General features: G+C 33.4%; 5 protein-coding genes across 9 annotated transcripts in view; 2 read left to right on the forward strand and 3 right to left on the reverse strand.

Moving 5' to 3' along the window:
• Positions 1-19,048, reverse strand: part of LOC128670762 (very long chain fatty acid elongase AAEL008004-like) — a 127,457-nt gene that overhangs the window by 34,888 nt on the left and 73,521 nt on the right. The gene's annotated exons all lie outside the window — the stretch shown is intronic.
• LOC128670780 (gonadal protein gdl) lies at positions 443-2,193 on the forward strand. Its single transcript, XM_053746758.1, has 4 exons — positions 443-736; positions 1,042-1,202; positions 1,708-1,841; positions 2,010-2,193. The coding sequence occupies exons 1-4, from the start codon at positions 654-656 to the stop codon at positions 2,148-2,150; spliced, it is 519 nt and encodes a 172-aa protein (XP_053602733.1). The 5' UTR covers positions 443-653; the 3' UTR covers positions 2,151-2,193.
• LOC128670760 (1-acyl-sn-glycerol-3-phosphate acyltransferase gamma-like) lies at positions 2,664-13,226 on the reverse strand. 4 transcript variants are annotated; one of them, XM_053746732.1, is made up of 8 exons: positions 13,134-13,226; positions 12,447-12,664; positions 12,132-12,304; positions 11,734-11,895; positions 10,602-10,799; positions 6,604-6,741; positions 5,167-5,386; positions 2,664-4,875 (listed from the first exon to the last, which is right to left on the reverse strand). In XM_053746732.1, the coding sequence occupies exons 2-8, from the start codon at positions 12,625-12,627 to the stop codon at positions 4,799-4,801; spliced, it is 1,149 nt and encodes a 382-aa protein (XP_053602707.1). In that variant the 5' UTR covers positions 12,628-12,664; positions 13,134-13,226; the 3' UTR covers positions 2,664-4,798. The 4 variants fall into 4 exon arrangements, with proteins under 4 accessions (XP_053602707.1, XP_053602704.1, XP_053602708.1 ...); XM_053746729.1 differs by having other exon boundaries at positions 13,009-13,188; XM_053746733.2 differs by having other exon boundaries at positions 13,036-13,176.
• LOC128670756 (tRNA N6-adenosine threonylcarbamoyltransferase, mitochondrial-like) lies at positions 15,197-16,647 on the forward strand. Its single transcript, XM_053746716.1, has one exon. It carries the CDS (start codon positions 15,417-15,419, stop codon positions 16,644-16,646), a length of 1,230 nt encoding a protein of 409 aa, XP_053602691.1. The 5' UTR covers positions 15,197-15,416; the 3' UTR covers position 16,647.
• Positions 17,078-18,537, reverse strand: sun (stunted). 2 transcript variants are annotated; one of them, XM_053746782.2, is made up of 4 exons: positions 18,358-18,532; positions 18,149-18,279; positions 17,826-17,851; positions 17,078-17,187 (listed from the first exon to the last, which is right to left on the reverse strand). In XM_053746782.2, the coding sequence occupies exons 1-3, from the start codon at positions 18,384-18,386 to the stop codon at positions 17,838-17,840; spliced, it is 174 nt and encodes a 57-aa protein (XP_053602757.1). In that variant the 5' UTR covers positions 18,387-18,532; the 3' UTR covers positions 17,078-17,187; positions 17,826-17,837. The 2 variants fall into 2 exon arrangements, with proteins under 2 accessions (XP_053602757.1, XP_053602756.1); XM_053746781.1 differs by lacking the exon at positions 17,826-17,851 and having other exon boundaries at positions 18,358-18,537.

A 19,048-nucleotide genomic window follows, 5' to 3' on the forward strand; every position in this document is an offset into this window, starting at 1 on the left:
ATCAGTTTATGACCACAGTTGACCAAATAAAGCAGAACATAATCTAAAATAGTGTTATTATTTTCAGGATAATCCACTAAATCCTTCCTTTTTCCTTTAAACAACAACAAAGATTTCGCCAATTCGATCTCGAATCTTCGATTTCGCGCCAATTTTCAATATTTCACAATATTGAAAATTGGCGCCTTTTTCCTCACATTGGCAATGTTGTACCAGTATCGCCATCTGCGCTGAGCTTTGCGTAATATGCCCTATTCCATACCTAGCATAGCATAACCAAATGATTTGTAGGTAGAATACGTCTTTCGTTTTACTAAGTTTCTAGTTTTCTGTTTAATATACGGCATTGTAAGCGCAACAATCTGAAGTTGAAGTTGCGGATCCCAATATTCCTTGTTGTTGTCAATGTCTTCACTGTCAACTCGCTTGATAAGCAAGTTTTGTTTGTTTACATTTACCTACCTACATCTATCTTCTGCTCACACACTCCTTCCATCAAACTGTTCTCTTTTTTTAATTGTGCATTTAATTTATGCAACTCAAATATTTTCGTTGTATAACATGTATAAATTTATTAAGCTTTATTTTAAAATAGAAAATTTATAATTATTACAGTTAAGTTGTTGACCATTGGATTTGCCTAATGCTCGATAATGGAGCAAACACCAGAAGCTCTACAAAGAAAACTATACTTTTTACTTGAGCAATTGCAAGAAATGGCTAGAGAGCTTCCTCCGTAAGTATCTTGAGGGTCATCATCATTTCAAGAAATTAATCACATACCACACTTTTCCTAACAAAACAAACAGACGCGGGATTAATGTTGTGGTGTGGTAGAGTGCAGGTTCTTCACAATATTTTTCTTGACTGGAAACAAGTGGTGGTCTATAAAAATATCAATGGCATGCATGATGGAGAGTTGCGCTGGGGCCTTTAGATCACAGATCATAACTCAACCCCACAACTTGTAATAAGTAAAACTCATTTAAAGTATGTAGGTATTATTCAAAGTTGACTGTTGAAATAAAAGTTATGTTTCAGCAAATATCAAATGAGAGTGCCAATTGAGCTTCTGTCTGGTTTAGCAAACTGTCTGCTCAATGATACTGTGTTTGAAATAGTAAAAGGCCTAATGGAAATTCAACATGTCACAGAAAAACACTTGTTTCAGCAGCGATTACAAGTTATTAACAAACACACATGTAAGTTTTAATTTTTTTGTATAACTAAAGGCCTGACCTAGATTCCCTCTAGTAAAAACATAATAAATAATACACAAACCTTCTGTAGGAACCACACTATCTATTGGTGAAAACATCATGAAAATCTGTGCAGAAGTTTTAGAGTTTATTGCAAACAGACAGCCAGATGTGGCAAAGAACCTTATAAGTGATAATTAAAACTTTGAAACACAGAGTAATGTTTTAACCATTGATCATATATATCAGTTGGGCTTTAAATACAAACCTAATTTTGTATTGTGATTATGTCTTAGTGTAGAATTGAGATTAAACATTGACAGGTTGGTAGAGCATCACCTATGAGATGAAACTCAAATTTATAGTCCTTTCCCATTATTGATATTTTTTCTTTATTCCCAGGCCAGCATAGAAAAGATTTTGCAGCTACAGCACAGATAAAACAAAAAACTTCTTTTATGTCTCATAGTGTCCGGGAATATCTAAAACATTTTTTTTTTTATTTCAGTGGAGATAAAAAGTCTTATTGATTCTATTCAAAATCCAGAGCAGCAAGAACTACAAAAGAGTTTGTTATTAAGCAGACATAGAGAAGAATTAAAACAAACAGATATGAAATTAGTTATCCAATTAGACCAAAAGGCATGTAATCATTTATATGTTTAGCTTTTGAACAATGACAATGTGCAATTTGAAAAATCCATGCTATGCTACATATATTTTTTTTAATATTCTTGTAATTCAAAAAATTTTTTTTAATATATTCTTTTCCAAATTTACAAATACAATAACAGATACTACAATTTCCAGGTTAGTGACCAGCAAGTAACATTAGAAAAAGCAGGAGTTCCAGGATTCTTTGTTACTAACAAGCCAATAGAAGTGAAAGTGCAAATGTATTTACTTGATTTTATACTAAGGTTAAGTAAGATGGATATTGCTTCTAGTTAACTAGACAGTGAACTATAATTATATCCATATGGCGTTAAGTCCACATTTTGTAATTTTTTTTAAACTTGTGCAAACAAAGTAGTATTTTGGACACTTGTTCAAGCCACTTGTGCTAGGATGAATGCTTTGTCGTAACTTGTGATGTCTCATCCATCGCGATAGAACAGTTACACGGGGTATTAATACCTGTTCCGCTACTTTTTATCTTGAATCACACGCTAGTGTGAGTGTGAAAACCACGAAAACATTTTGTTAGTGTTACTGGACCACTCTCGTACAAGGTGATTAAGGGACACAGCTTTGGCAGATAGGTAACTATAGCATTGACAAGGAGGGATAATGCAGGCAGATAGCCAGTTGTAAGATCACAGCTGAATCTATAATTTAAGAGTTGTCTTTCACGCTAACCCTGGGCTTCGCGGCGTCATTGCCCCGAAAGCCACAGGGAACACGCGAAGATGAGAGAAAGAGTTATATGACCCTGCAATAAGCTAAAGTAAGAAAAAAACAACATTAGCTTTAATTTTTATTTTTCTTTTTGTACATCTTATTATTCTGACATGGATCACACACCAGAATACGTAGGTTGGTAACATACAAAATGCTGGATAATAAATGTTTCTACAACACCCTATAAAAAATTCTCCTAATTTCAAGATGGAAATCGATGCCTATTTATTATTCAAACAGAAAATCGAGTGAATTTGAAATGATGATTATGATCTCAGGACCTTGTGGCCCCAAGATTGACACTATGGACATCTGTGGATATTCAGAAAGAAATAACATACATTATTGTCTCGCCTGTTTCCCATAGGCAGAGACTAAGGTTTTCATTATTCCGATAACCACTAATACAGAGAAAGTCAATGAAATAATAAATATCACAAAGTATTATAAATATTTTTCCTTTAATTTTTGGTATCAAAAAATACACTATGTTACATAAAACTTTATTTCGTATGTTATGAGTCAACCTTGAGAACTTATTTTGGTTTGAATTGCCCACACTCCTTGATTAAAATTATGAGTAATAAAATGTTAGCTTAACAATAAGTCATTATACATTTTGTGTACTAAGTAATGAAATGAAAGTTATTAGAAACATACATTGGTGCGGTTATGGGAATAATTTGGCACCATACGCTTAATTTTTATTAGTTTATAATCGTAATCGTTCGTAAATAATCACATATAAATCAGTAAAAAACTATTTTTCTCTAGCAATGTTAATTAGTTACTGGAACTATGTTAGTTACTAGTAATACGTAATAACCAAAATGTTATAAAATATTTTTAAACATGTCTAATAACGTCCTAAGCCTCTACTAATTAACACCAACCACATGATTCTAATATCATAAGGAGAAGATTTTTATACTTTGTAAATGTTGGCTAGCGTTTGAATATAAAATAGCTGAAGACTGCTTTTGGGATAAGTCAACAACAGGAAACAAAAGCTGTAAAAATTAAAGGAAGCAATCAAGGTTTTTAGCAAAGCTTGATTACCGTAAATAAAAGGTTAAGTCTATGAACAATGGAGCAAGGGTAATGTGATGTTAATATTCCGAAAGGAACACAAAATCGTCACAAAGTATAAATACCCTAATCAAAGAAATACACAAATGAAAAATCGTGAACACATTTTTATAACGAACCCTAAAAGCGAGTGCTGCGTTAAGCGGTACCGTCTATTTCTGTTCCATGCAAGATTTGTGAAAGAGATGGCTAGAAACAGTCGCGTGGGCCCGCTTGACGCAATTCACGCCTTAAATGAGATACGTTACAGGTACACATTTGGATGCATCATTTATTTTTAAGAACTGACACATAACACTTTGTTTTTGAATGAATATCCCTATTACGATCAAATATTTATTTTAATGATTTATTTCACCGCGATTGGATACTGAACTAATTCTTATACATGTTTATGAAAATAAAACCCCAAATCAACAAACATATTTTATGTCACAAAAACACATTTGTGCTATTGTTACTATTTGTGCAACTTCCTTGCTAATTAATTACACAAAATGTCATCAAATAAAAAAGTTATTTTTTTATAAAATAACACTTTTCGTAGTAGTTACAACATATAATAGATATAACATATAATAAACTGTTAAAATAAAGTCTTACATTTGTATAAACAATTGTGCACTACAGCATATTTTAAAAGAGTAGCCTTATTTTTTGCTCGTATTTTATTTTCTATTTACAACACATAACAACATTACAAACAATAAATGTAAGAAAATACTATTCTCAACACCACATTGTTTATAGAAAATAAATGTTTGTAGTACTAATTTTGTTTGTACATAATATCAAGACAAAAACGTCAAAATATACATTCAGTATAGATTTATAGTTTGACATATTCGGTACTTGTGTATACTAATCAATTAACTAATTTCATAGATTCTTTTACAAAAATATTTTTTAAAAGAACTGACACCAACAAGAAGTCAATAGTTTAGTACATACAATTTATTGCGATTTTTATTAAACGTCACTTCTAATTTTCTACTTCATATCAAGACTAAATAATACAAAACATGATTTTGTTTGCACGAGATAAATAATAATTGTTAAAAAAATTGTATACAAACACTAGTATACCTAATAAATACATAGGGTTATCGTTACTTCTTTTCTGTTCCATATGAAGAACCCTGGCTGATTTTCGACATCCCAATCGATTTTTGAAGTAGAATGTAGACTGAAACAAACAATTTTAATTCACAATTAATGCCGAAACAATCTTAGACATCACTATCAACATGCTTCCTTACACAATCCATGTCAGTCCGTTGCTTCCACAGCTAAATCGCTGGACCTAGGTATATCGATACCTACTATATGCTGCCATAGAAGCTGCGAGCAATATCTAATAAATAACACAAATGTTTCTCAATACATGACATGTACCTACTAAGGAGGACTCAAAAGAGAGGTAACTGACTGGATGAAATAATTTAAATAAAAATGTATAAGGGAAAACAATACATACAGGCGCCAAAAATTCCGGCAGCAATGGAGAAATACAGAAGTTTCCCGCTGAACAAAAGCCCCAGCAGGCAGTACAACATAGGGGTAAGAGTGGCCGCGGCCCAGCCCAGGGTGTTGACCAGGGAGTAGATGCGGGGGCCCACGCTGAACGGCTCGACCCTCTCCACGCCGGATTGCAAGAAAAAGTCGCCGGTGTTTATGAAAGAATCTTGCATTTTATCCTGAAAACGGGAGTTTTACTTGTTATTGTCACAAAATGTTTAAAGAGTTTCTTTGGACATTTCAACAATCATATAGTTCTGAAATTTTTGAGAATTAAACTTTACATTTCATTTGAGGTGAAAGTGTGAAATAAATAAATTGAGCCTTATCGAAACCTAATTTATTTAACTTATGCCACTTTTACAGTGTTTACATATAAAGTTTCATAGTAACATTAACCTTTGATTTAGTATTTTAATAGATTACATAAATACTAGTTAACATCAAGCATGCCACTTGCCTACAATATTCTACGCTGCCGTAGAAAATAGAACAAACAGATGCTATGACTTTTAGACTATTGTGATTTAGTTTTTCCCCAATAAATGATGAATAAGCCGCAATTGAGAAATTGTATTTGTTATATAATTATGCAGTTGCAGACTTGCGGAATCATGCGACATAGCAGAAATTGCTATATTGAGAGTTTACTCCATTTTCATTTACTGCATATAATATCAACATACTTGTGGTAAATCATATATAATAAACTTAAGCTATCGGCTACCACATATCTCTATGCGGCAGGCGACTAACATTATAAGTATGTATAAGATAATAAGATAATTTTCACTATACTTGAGATATGAAAATACATGTTATAAATATACAATATTATCTATTGACAAGATTATATTAGTCAGAGTCTGTTAGAATTTATAGTATAAGATTGATAATTTGGTTATTCGCTAATTGCAAAATGTATAGATATTGAGATCTTACTTAATCTATTTTAAATGTTCATACCTGTAACCATTACAAGTAAAATAAGGCAATGTAAATTATATGAAACCTGCTCCGTAAATTGCATTATGCAGTTACAAAGAAGTTATTACAGCGCAAGGTAACCACTGATTTGAATTTCCATTATAGTGACCTTAATGGGTCGTTTTTATACCAAACGTAAACCATAAATTAAATAAGTGATTAAGTTGTTTATAGTAGCCATTGTGCGAAGAGATCGATTTTCGTATTGTATTTGATCCGACTAGTCTGACACTAGGGCGTCAAAAGAAACTAACCAACAAAAATTTAAGTTTATTTAAGTAGGTATAAATTGACACAAAAATGAAGTTTTACAAGATTATATGTAATAACAGGAAACGAATTATTGTTAATTAGAAACCGGTATAAATGATAGGTTTGAAAATACGTAACACTTCAAGGTTTTTATTACCTTTGTAACAAAGAGGTCGTGCAACCACTTGGTGGCCTCCTCCTCACCTTCCGGAACGCTTTCGACCGGAATCCTTTGTATGTACAAATGTGCACGGACCGGCTTTCCATACAATAAACTCGTTAGAGTCGGCGGTGTCTGAAAACAGTAAAATATTCATTATTTTTATTCTACTAAACAGTGACGATGTACGTATAATGCTTGTGACATTTTGATGTAATTTGTAATATAGGAGAAAATATGCTTTGTGGCATTAAATTCATATATTGTTAGCTTTTTAAGTTGTGCAATTAAAATGACTAGGCACGTTCCCTGAAATTTGCTCCTACAGGAACTAAGCTCCAGGACACAGCTAATAAACAATACACTGCAGTATTATGCCATACTGCTGGGTAAATATGGTTACTCTTAAAAGGCAATTTCTCCATGTTGATCAAATAAAACTACATTAAATACATATTATTCCTTGTACTGAAAAACCCAAATAAGGTCTTTTATGAACTTATTATCTTGTCTTATTCCTCCAAACAACACATTTTTTGTACATTTTATAACACACCACGATGTCAAGTCACGTGTTACCTGGGTCTTATTAGTATTAAAATCCAATGTTCAAAGAACAAGGTCAACATCAAGAGATAACGATTCGTTGTTTTGAAATTGGTAGATCTAAATTAGAAACTAATTTCATTAACAACAACGAGGAATGGTGGAGTAATGACCGCCTCAATGATAGCCTGAGACAATGACATTTTTAATCAATAAAAAAACTAAAAATTTAGTTTTAGTTTTTTTTTTATTGATTTCAAACGATTAAGCTGCGATGGTGAAACAGAAAAACACGGTACCTATAGAATCGTCCGAGGTTAAAAGAGAATGTTCAATACACATTACAGGTAGTTGGAAGACTGGTTATAATGCGAATTGGCATTTCTGTAAAAATTAATTAAAGGACGTCGAATTGAAAGTCAATGTGCGAGATTTCCTACAGTTAAAAATTCTAAAGTTTGGATGTGTGTTTATTACTCCGTACTCTGCTACTACTGGATTAATTTCAGTGAAATTTTGTACACGGGTATAACACAGAGCAGGTAATTTTTATCACAAAATTCCAACGGGAGCGGAACTCCGGGGCACAGCTACGTCTATATACTTACCTACCCACTAATATTACATAGAGCGTTTGTGAGCTTGTATGTTTCAGGCGAGTAATCGCCAAAATTACCAAACCTATTTCAAAAATTCTTTCACCATTAGAAAGGTCATTATCCAAGATTGTTAAAGGTTATATTTTAATTTGATTGATTAAGGTTAAGTTTGTTAAAGGTTAAGCGAAGCCCAGGCAGCATCTAGTATTTCTATATACTGAACTTAGTTTATATGTTTATACATACATATATGTATTATCCATCACCGGCACTTGCGCATTAGCGTAGCGCGATACAGGACATGGATACAGTACTAATGGGTCCAACACGCAATAGCTTCATGCGACTAAAGTGGCCACTCATATCACTGTGCGACACAAGTTGAACAAGATATCTAACCTACATGCTTATTTACTATTACTCGGAGTTGAGTCATGTATAATTGTATAACGACTTTATTAGCTCTTGGGGTATGATTGTATGGCAATAGACGACTATAGGTAGGTAATCCAGACAATGGTACGTTTAAAATACTTAAGTGAAGAAAGAAAAGCTTACTTTTTATTTCAGTCACGAGCGAATTAAATTATCCTTAATATTATTCATTATTATGTACGTACACGTTTAAAAACACACTCAAAACTAATGTTTATTCAACACTTGCTCTTTTGTCAAGAATTTGAAGTATTATAAAATGTTACTAGTAAAGTACATACGAGAACCATACATAAACGGATTCAGAAAGTTCACCGTTATCACAGAATTAACAGCAAGTAGGTATGTAGGTACCTAAGCAAAACTTTGTAGCATATTGTTTTGTTTCCGTACATATATATAGAACATAAATATGAATATTGAATGCCAGATTTAATATGTATAACTTGTCATTGTTTACAACAACCTTATAACATTCCCTGCATAAGTACATAGGTATAAGTACCTACATTATTTCGATTTTGTTCGTGTGCATGAAGATTTTTAAAAGATACATCATACTAATATTATAAATGCGAAAGTTTGTTAAGATGTACCTAGGTGCCTATATGTAAAATTCTCCACAGGTAACATATAAGTAAGAAATTGTGAAATCCAAGCAAAAGGACAGAGTGTCACAAGAAAATACACTAGCCAGAAGTTATATATATATACTAGAAACTGCATATTATATAGAAACCTAATAGAAGTTTATTAGATGTAAACATGCTATAAAGACAAGCAGAAGATTTCACGGGGAGTCGCTCCTAGGCATGCCAACCTTGGCGTACTTCTAGACTTCGGACTCAAGTTGTCCAAAGTAAGCATAACAGGTACCTATGGAGAAATAAAGTTGCAGCCTGTGGTTGCAGCACAGATGCTGCCTGCTCATATGACGCCACACACGACACGACGACCACTGTGCCGTTCCAAAATGCCAGTAGATCGTGACTTTTGGAGAATTAATATAGGTACATATAATATGAAATATGACATCGAAAACTCATGAAGGTTTTCTAAATAAATGCGGTGATTACAGTGGCGAGGCTTTTGTTATGTAGACCAGTACGGTCTATAGGTATGTAGGATGACAAAAATGCCAGTGTCAACTCGCTAAGTAGAAGTGCTATATAGGTATGTATAGTATCGTATACTAGCAGGTCCGTGGCCGATAAACGTTCCTATACATATGTAGGTACATCAAACTCATCACGAATAGGTATATAGATATTATAGTACGAATAATAATATGAGCAGGGTCCGCTTCGCTAGACAGACTTATCAAAATACCTCCGGCGTCGTGATATGATAAAGCCAAATTACATTTACTTAAGAGCAAATAAATGTAAAAATATTTCGAAACAAACATGCATCACGGAGGCATGCATCATGCATGCGGTATCGAATTTTCTGAGTGTAACATCATAATATTATATTATTCGATTTTATTTTACTCGATTTCGATTTTATGTATCATCATCATACTACATTACTCGATGTATGCGTTATGTACCGCTAATGTATGTGCTACCTATAAGTACTAGGTTTTATTGTACCCGTGTTCTTAATTTCATCGATATTTGTCCTCCAGTTTTTTTAAAAGAAAGAATGACAAAAATCCATACAAGTAGGTTACTTTAAAAACAAAAACCGCAGGGAAAATTAAAAACCAGATTCTGAGTCAGAAACAAGACAACGGATATCAATGTTCAAGATTATAGTACTTATGTAATGATATGACGATGTTGTTGGTCAAGGTTATATTGAAAAAAATAGATGTTTTTTTACAACCGTATTTCATCTGTGTGTTCTATAAGTTTTCAAATTCTACATAAAAAATGATACATATACGTTATTTCAATAAACAAATCAACAATATTTCTGAGAAATACATGTGTTAATATCACAGAACTATCTAATTAGGAGAAAGAAACTCCGAGCGTGTAAGTACCTAGGTACTATGACGTCATGAATATATTTTAGTGATTAGAGCAGAGAACTTGTTAATATACCGGTTTGGTCTCGTCAATTATACCAAAACAATCACTTGTTGTCAAGGTTAACATTCTAAAACCAGGTCAGTACTAGTAGTAGACAACAAATAATAAAATACAAAGCGATTGTTATCGGTCATTGACCTAAGTTTATCGCAAAAATCAGAGTTGCAACAAAGACAACCCCAGTCAAACCCTTGGTGTTAAAATACTATCCATCAATTACCCGTGATATTGGTAAATCACAAGCGATATGAGTTTTCTCGGCGAGTTAGCCTTTGTATCAATTTTTTTTTCTTTGTTCAAAACAAAAAGTTCTGTACGAGTAGATATTATGTTTGGTTACATGTATACAGGAGATACAATGGTATAAAGTAGGTACCTTGCTTTCGCCGAATGCAAGCTGGATATTGTAAATGGCTGGTATTTTTCCTCTGAAGAACTGAAGGCTGGTGGTGAAACCTCTTGTGCGAGGCGTCAAGTGATGTTTGAGGAGAGGCAAGTTCTTCTCCTTTGCGAAGCTCAATGACGCCTCGTGTTTCTTCTTAGTGTACCGTGTTCCTTCTGGTGTCATCAAGAGCTAAGATAAAACAAGTTATATTCACTAAAAGATAACAACAATTGGAGTCAGGTTCCTGTTAAGAGAACTGTTTGTTTAAATAATATTTCTGCCTCGCCAGTTTTACAGGCCAGGTTACCAAGGACATATTGACAGTGATCGACAACGAGACAAGCTCCTGATCATTAACATAATATGAAGCCATTTATATAACACACACGTCACGAGTTGCTTGTATTACGAATCCCACCCCATAACGTCATAACGCCAAATGCTGATTTAAATCTTGAATATTTTTCTTGGTAACACGCCACGGGCGTTACTCCGTCACCGGGTGGGATTCGTAAATGCATGTGAAGCTTCTAACTAACTGATCACTATCAGTTAGTAAGCTTGTCTCCTGTCTATATAACATAATGAATAGAATATTGACATTTGCAGTCTGTTGCAGCTAGTCCCCAAGAATAAAAATTCCCTTATTAGTATTTGTTGTGAAGTGATGAATATTATTTCTATAGTTTTCAAGGGCATTATGTACCCCTAAAATTTACTATTTTGATGATATTTTTTAAGGTTTTTACATAATGAAATCTTATTTTTTAATTGTGTAAATAGTACAGTCACCAATCATTTTGGTGTCAAATATGCCTATTTCAAATAACCAACGAAAACAAATAATACTTTGGTAGGTATAGATTATTTAAAAATTGAAAATACCGAACAAATACAATTTTTTTACTATCATTAATGCAAGAATCCATATGCAAATCATGTTATTCAGGCACAGCTCAAACTTTCAGACAAAAAACTATGTGACCTTTACAATGACATTATAAAATCTTTTGTTAAAAATTATCAATATGATGGATGTAATATTAAAATAATCTACAAATTTAAGTAACATTTTTGTCGATAACAGTTACTATCTACTTATAATTGAAGTACAATGACTCACCCATACTGGATCAGGATAATCACAAAGTTCTGTTATCTGGGTCTTTATAATTTCCTTATCTTTCTCAAATGATCTTTCAAGGAACACAAATTCTGAAAACTTCCACATCCATCCAATAGGAGGGAGGTATTGTATGGATTTTTTTGCATAAGCCTTGCAGTTCTGAAACAATATTAAGAATTTTTTATATTACAAAGAAATCACAATCAGGCATTTTATTAAAACAGAAAAGATCTATCTAAATTACAAAGTAATTTTCATGATAATAATTGTGTAAAATTAATTTGTGCATTATTACAAGCCAAACCATAACTGAACATGATCTGAAATGTTCCAGGATTTTATATCAAATATTTCAAAAAGAAGAACCATCTCTAACCCATCTCTTAAGAACTCACCCCCAAAACTTGAATGCCATCACAAAACTGCCATCCCATGAGCCAGTCTATTTCGTAACTATGGTTCATAATAAGGTAACCATGTTCTTTGCCATAAAACTTATCATATTCATCTTTTTTTATGTATATGGACATTGTTGTTCCTGACCACCATTCTGCCATAAACACTAATTCTGTAACAACATTTTTGTTTATAAATAGATGTACAACCTATAACAATTCCAAAACATGCCTTTCAAATAATAGTAAAAACACTTCGTTTCTTTTGTTTTTAGCAGTAAAAAAATTATGTAGTTTAAAATATAAAATACTTACGACTGTAAAATGAGTATGAAAGGTAGTAGTTAATTTTCCTGTACAATGATTTATTGAAAGGCCTTAGACCAAAGTACAAAACTGCCTGCACCAAATTCAGCAACAGACCGGATGAGAAGTAAGATATTGCGAAACACAAATGTACAATCGTAGATTGTTTAAAAACTTGAAAGTCGAACATTTTTACATTTGTCACCGTGCTCTTGTAGTCATGAAACCTGTAAAAGAAAAAACATGTAGGTATTATTTTCAGTTTTAGGTCTGTAAGTACTATTATGAGATTCGTAGTATAGTATTATATTTTTTGGGAACATAAATTCAACATAGAGATAGTTGTGCTACGATTAGCGACTGCTTGGAATCCATGTTACATTATTTTCGTAACAAAGCTAATGTTTTAGGTTAGGCAAGAAATTTACATGTGATGACTTATACGTTAAATAAAAGTAAAGATAATCACTCAATAACAATAATACAATATTATTTAATATAATAAAAACAATGAAAGAATCTAAAACTACTTTTTTCATTACCGGGGTCTCGACAAAAATTATTTAGATACCTATTAAAAAGCTTGACAGATATGTACTTTACAATAAATTTTCCATTTGTTTTTAAGTATTGAAATTAAACGTATTACTTTGTGGAATACATATAAAATTTATTAATTATAAAATACCCAATTACCGAACCAAAAAACCTCATCACCCGACTCTAATTTCAATGACAGACAGCTATTGAATGAATGAAAGAAAATTTCTGAAATGAAAACAAACTATGAATGATTGAATGGAAAGTAAAAGTAAAGTACAATGTTACCATTGCGTAATATCCTTGGATTTAGTAAGTACTTCGTACAACCGGAGTACCTACTATTATCTTTGCTGGTTCGCACGCTTGGCAAATCTCAACAAACCGGGACAAATATAAAAGTGAATGAGTGTTTAAATTAATGTTGCCAATGTTGCCGTGCCGAACTATTGACCGATAGGATACTACTATCAATTACTCAAATGGGTACAATACTATCGATGGTATAGTATAGTAGCCCATAAGACTTGCTTAGCAACAAACTATCAATACCATGGATAGGTACTATCGGTTGTTTCAGACTATTGATACTCTGCAATTAGGGCATATTACGCAAAGCTCAGTGCAGATGGCACTACTGGTACAACTAAGGTTCACAAACATTGCCAATGGAGGCAAAACGCGCCAATTTTCAAAATAGTGGCAGATATACGACCAAAAATACCTTCTACGCAATTGTGGTGCGAGTTTAAAGGAAAAAGGAAGGATTTAGTGGATTATCCTGAAAAGAATAACACTATTTTAGGTTATGTTCTGCATTATTTGATCAACTGTTGTCATAAACTGATACAAACTTGATTTTGACTGAAGATCTTTTATCTTATGGAAAACTACTTTTCCCAATATTTCGGCACCCGAATATGCTACATTGTTGTATATTTTCACAAACGAATGCTTAGGTACATAATGAAAGGATTAATATAGTACTCTAAAATAAACGTTTTAATCGACATAGCAAATGGCGGCAAAGCTTTTGTGTACCTAAAATACAGTGCTGTACTCTGGCGGGATAAATGTGCAATAACAAACACAATACCAATAGGGAGTTATTGGTATTGTGTTTGTTTACTGTAATATGATCGAGGACTGTTTAAGCTAATATATAATTTTAAAAACATTTTCCTTCAATATGTATCTAATCTATTTAGAGGAAGATCGTAAAATAAAACAGTATTTTGAAATGGTAGGTATACTATCGATAGTATTGTCATAAGAACGTCAATAGTATCAACACTATAGATAGTGTCGATATAATATGTCAATTATAGGATAGTATTAACTACCTAACAGTGTTGCCAGAAGGTTAGTTTGATAACCTTTTAGGTGATTTTTAACTCCTTAAGGTTACCTCGTGTAACCTCGAGGTAACCTTAAGGAGTTAAAAAACACGACACTAAAGGTTACTTTTAGATGACTTTTAAGAATTTGAAAAAAAATGCGTTCGGATCCTTTTTTCAATTCCCTTCAGTGGCTAATAAGCCACACACACATTACAACAACGTTATTATCATTAGTATCAAGATTGTGATTCGGTTCAGGCTGTAGAGACTACTCACACTTGCCCGGTGATTCGTTCGTATCCGATCGATACGGACGATCTTCGTGACTCGTGAGTTTCGCTACTCTTTTCAATTTATTTACTTTACTTACAATATCAGCTTTGATGGCTACCAAAGCAAACATACAAAATGCTATAACATTTGAGCCAACAAAATTGATGCTCAATACTAAAATAAAATATAAGAAGGACGGGGAAAGCGAAGAAGGTACTATCTGCCTTATTAATTCATGAATTTTTAACAGTGTTAATTGATTCAACTGCATGATTCTATCTGTAAGAAGGAGTGCCTTAAGTTTGTTAAATGTGTAGAGAGAAACGAGCTGGAAATTTTTTTTTAAAATAAAAGTTATAAAGCCGGGTCGTCGGCTTTATAACTTTTATTTAAAAAACATTTTTTTCTTTAATTACGTGTTCACAAGAAGTAGATTTTGTAAATCCACATCAAATATAATACATTTGTATATAAGGAGTAAACTTTAGCATAACCCATAAATCTGAAGTTTTTTTATTTTTGTGCATTTGGCCATCTAAAATATAAATGGTTACTTTTCCTACAAAAGGTTATATTTTTGTTCATGTCAGGTAACTTTTGACCAGACCTCGCTGGCAACACTGCACCTAACCTACTAATTTCTTGAAAATACAAAGGCTGAAGCAAATCAACGGACAGTGTTATTTTATACATCATAAATATAGAAATGCAAATATTAGTAAAGTAGGTAACTTATTACATAACATGGTTAACCTTTTTGGCATGGACTTTAAACTGTAATATGTTATTTGGATTTAGAAAACAACTGATCACATTATAATCTATTATGTACTGTCCACAAAAACATTACTGGCAAGTACTGAAGAAAAGCTTATTCAAGAAAAAATATACATCGCAAGTAGCCCAAAATGCTACAATTTTAGGAATCGAAACATCTTGCGACGACACAGGTTGCGCCGTAATCGATGTCACAGGCAAGATTTTAGGAGAGTCGTTACATTCTCAAAATGCTATACATGTGCGTTATGGAGGTGTAAACCCCTTGATTGCTCATGAATTACATAGGAAAAACATTGAATTTGCCGTTAGTGAGGCCTTAGATAGTTCTAAACTAACCATAGATGATGTTGATGCCATTGCCATCACAACAAGACCTGGTTTGTTCATGAGTTTACAAGTTGGAGTAAAATATGCCAAATATCTTGCAAGAAAGCACAGTAAACCTTTGATACCAATACATCACATGGAAGCTCATGCATTGGCAGTGAGAATATCTCAAGATATCCCATTTCCTTTCTTAGTGTTACTGATTTCTGGAGGCCATTGTCTACTAGCTGTGGTGAAAGATGTTGAGGATTATTATTTGCTTGGTGAAAGTATAGATAATTCACCAGGAGAAATGTTAGACAAAGCTGCTAGACGGATGAAGTTAAAAAATATACCTGCATACTCACAGATAGCTGGAGGCAAATCTATTGAATTAGCGGCAAGTGAATGTAAAGATCCAAGTTTATTTAAATTTCCTCTTCCATTAGCCAAATATAGGGACTGTAATTTCAGTTTTAGTGGCTTAAAAGATTCTTTAGAGCGAAAGTTAATTAAAAAGGAATTTGACCATGGAATTGAAGGAGATGGGATAATTCCCGAAGTAAATGACTTATGTGCTGCATTTCAACTTGCAATCGCTGAGCATATATCTCATAGAACTGAAAGAGCTGTATTGTTTTGTGAGAGGAATAATTTGCTGGCTGGAAATAAGAATATAGTTGTGTCAGGTGGAGTTGCATGTAATGATTTCATTTTTAAATCAGTAGGAGTAATTGCAAACAAATTGGGATATAAAGTGTACAGACCACTCCCCAGATTATGTACAGATAATGGTGTGATGATTGCTTGGAATGGAATTGAAAAACTAAGGATACAGTGCGGTCTTACTCCAGATATTGCAATCAGTGCTATAGAACCAAAATCACCACTAGGAAAAAGTTTAATAAATGAAGTGAAAGAAGCTAATATACCTGTAAGAGTTACAAGATTAAAAAAGTTGTATAATTAAATTAATGTAGTTTATTTTTACATCACAGCTGGCATAGTCGCACCAAGCAACTGAAGCCTCGACAAAAAATAGATTAAAAAACATGTTTACATCAATTATTTTATACACAATAGATACTTGCTTTGTTCTGTCTCTGTAAATTCCAAGTTGCATTCAGGATTGTAAAGCCGTGAAAAAAAATTTGAAGATGCAGCTGTGATTTTACAACCGGCCGCGTGCCTGATCCTTAGGAATGCTATTGTTGCCTATCAGCTGCCTAGGCTGTGTCTCTTAGTCGCCTTATATGACATCCAAGGGATGGATATGGAGTGGTCCTATTTTAGAGCTTTACCACATGCCACACTCTCTGTTCTGTATAAACTTGTATGATAACCTGTTGATGAACATGGAGAATCAAGACAGTTATGGGTAATTTGTTTTAGAAAACGGCATTTGTTAATTTTGACAAGTTTATTAAATTAAACCTAACATAATGATTGATTCCTCGTCTTTCATAAATCCAAATTGATCTTGGTTTATGCCTTTACTGCTTGTTGTAAATCTGAAATGAAAAATACATTATTTTATTAAAACTTTTCTATTTGCAAATCTTTTGCCCGAAAATAGTATTTGCATACTAGATATTAGATGATGTTGTAAGGATAAGATGGTTCGACAAACTGTCTGTCTTCAACAAGGGATGGCAACAACTATTGAGTGATGGATGTACTTGGAACAGAAAGGAGAGGCTTTTGCCCAGCAGTGAGATCTGGTAGCCATATGAAAAATACTAGATTAGTTAGGAGGTAGATTAGTATGTTCAATGTTTATCAAGACCACATGACTGGATTTTATAGCAAATGTATATGTATATTGAGAATACTAATGTATTGTTATTGTCAAAAAACCACTAGGCTAACTAAACACTATGCTTATTGCACATCACATGCACAGTTCACAATCTCAAGAAGCTTTAACGAGTTTATATTACCTAAAACAGATAATGTAAAGTTGGATCAAAATGTTACAAATATTAAAATCTCAGAATCAGCTTCAACCTCTGAATCTAGGATCAGTTCACTATATGTATGTGTTATTTAATCCTATGTTAATGATACTAATAAAAACATCACAGCTCTCTAAATTATACAAAAGTTAGGAATTATTTTTATCACACATAGTTAGTGCCGCCTAACTTACACCAGAGTTGCTTTACTCCTTTTCATCTGAAAAATTGTGAAACATTTTATATAAACAAAATAACACCCATTTTAAAATACTTACATACTAAATTTATACTTATCATTAAAAAACTCCTGCAGCTGTTTGTTTAGTTTGCAACTAAGTACATTCTATTCACATAAGTTAGAAATTTCTATTTCCATTTTGTAGTGCTTATAGTTTTTTTTTAAACTCAGTATATACTACATGTACCAACTAAAATTCTGATGTTACCTGTGTCCGTGGGTGAGTCTGAGAAGGTATCTATTATCAAAGAATATTATATAGGTATTGAAACTTACGAGCTGGCTTGCCATTTGCCCAGGGCGTTATACGGACGTGGGATGAATCTCGTCGTAGAGCTTCATTGCGAAGCTCTTGTTTTAAAGATCTGCGTAAGACCTTAGCGGCAATGTTGGAGTAGTTTATGTAACTGAAACGTAAAGGTTATAAATTATTAGTGTAATGAAAATGTTATGTTGTTGTATAAAAGGATGTTTACAATACTTACGTTAGACCCACTTGCCTCCAGGCGCTCATTTTGAATAATTTGTAATAGCGCAAAGTAGTTTTTACAACTCGGTATCTATTGAAAAATCGAAATTCGAACAGCAAATGGCAAATGTTTATGACGTAACACTTGCGTGATTTTCTAAAGATCCTGATCCACGGTCTAGTGATGTATGTCCACGGCCAAGCAAAATGACGCACCGCGCCACACTCGCGCGCGAATCCCACACGAAGCCGCGAATTATCTGCGATCCATGAGTGAACTCAAAATCAAATATCTTTATTGCAGTAACTGTGTAGTACAAGGTGTAGCTGTAGTGTGGAGTCCTTTCGCATATATTCTTCACAACTTCGCGCTTTGTTCCCAATTTTTGTTAGTTTTTGGCCCGTATCAAAGGGACCGCGAAATGCGAACATGGCGCGAACGCATGTAGACACCACATCCGCTCAGTGTTGACTAAGCCGCATACTGTAAACACCGTACTGTGAGTAAACCGGGCGCGAGCTTGTGCGAATGTGGAACTGTGGCAGTTTTTGCGCTGATTTTGGTGCGATCTGCACCGCGATTTCACGCCACGGTACGTGCTCGAGTGTGGAGAGGCTAAAAAAATCGAGGAACAAATTGCGAAGTCACGATTAATCGTGTATGGTTCGCGGCTCGGCTTCGCATGTGAATCGCGCGCGAATGCGGA

The sequence above is a fragment of the Plodia interpunctella genome, chromosome 6 (genome assembly GCF_027563975.2).
Source record: "Plodia interpunctella isolate USDA-ARS_2022_Savannah chromosome 6, ilPloInte3.2, whole genome shotgun sequence".
In the NCBI taxonomy this organism is placed as follows: Eukaryota; Metazoa; Arthropoda; class Insecta; order Lepidoptera; family Pyralidae; genus Plodia; species Plodia interpunctella.

Coding starts and splice junctions, on each gene's coding strand:
- sun (XM_053746781.1), bottom strand. CDS start 18,386: ATGAGCGCCTGGAGGCAAGTGGGTCTAAC. Junction 18,280..18,357: donor TGGAGGCAAGTGGGTCTAAC/GTAAGTATTGTA, acceptor TTTACGTTTCAG/TTACATAAACTACTCCAACA. Junction 17,188..18,148: donor GGCAAATGGCAAGCCAGCTC/GTAAGTTTCAAT, acceptor TTTTCATTTCAG/ATTTACAACAAGCAGTAAAG.
- LOC128670760 (XM_053746732.1), bottom strand. CDS start 12,627: ATGTTCGACTTTCAAGTTTTTAAACAATCTACGATTGTACATTTGTGT. Junction 10,800..11,733: donor ATTATCCTGATCCAGTATGG/GTGAGTCATTGT, acceptor GTTTTATCTTAG/CTCTTGATGACACCAGAAGG. Junction 5,387..6,603: donor ACGACCTCTTTGTTACAAAG/GTAATAAAAACC, acceptor TCCCGTTTTCAG/GATAAAATGCAAGATTCTTT.
- LOC128670756 (XM_053746716.1), top strand. CDS start 15,417: ATGTACTGTCCACAAAAACATTACTGGCAAGTACTGAAGAAAAGCTTA.
- LOC128670780 (XM_053746758.1), top strand. CDS start 654: ATGGAGCAAACACCAGAAGCTCTACAAAGAAAACTATACTTTTTACTT. Junction 737..1,041: donor ATGGCTAGAGAGCTTCCTCC/GTAAGTATCTTG, acceptor GTTATGTTTCAG/CAAATATCAAATGAGAGTGC. Junction 1,842..2,009: donor TTATCCAATTAGACCAAAAG/GCATGTAATCAT, acceptor TACAATTTCCAG/GTTAGTGACCAGCAAGTAAC.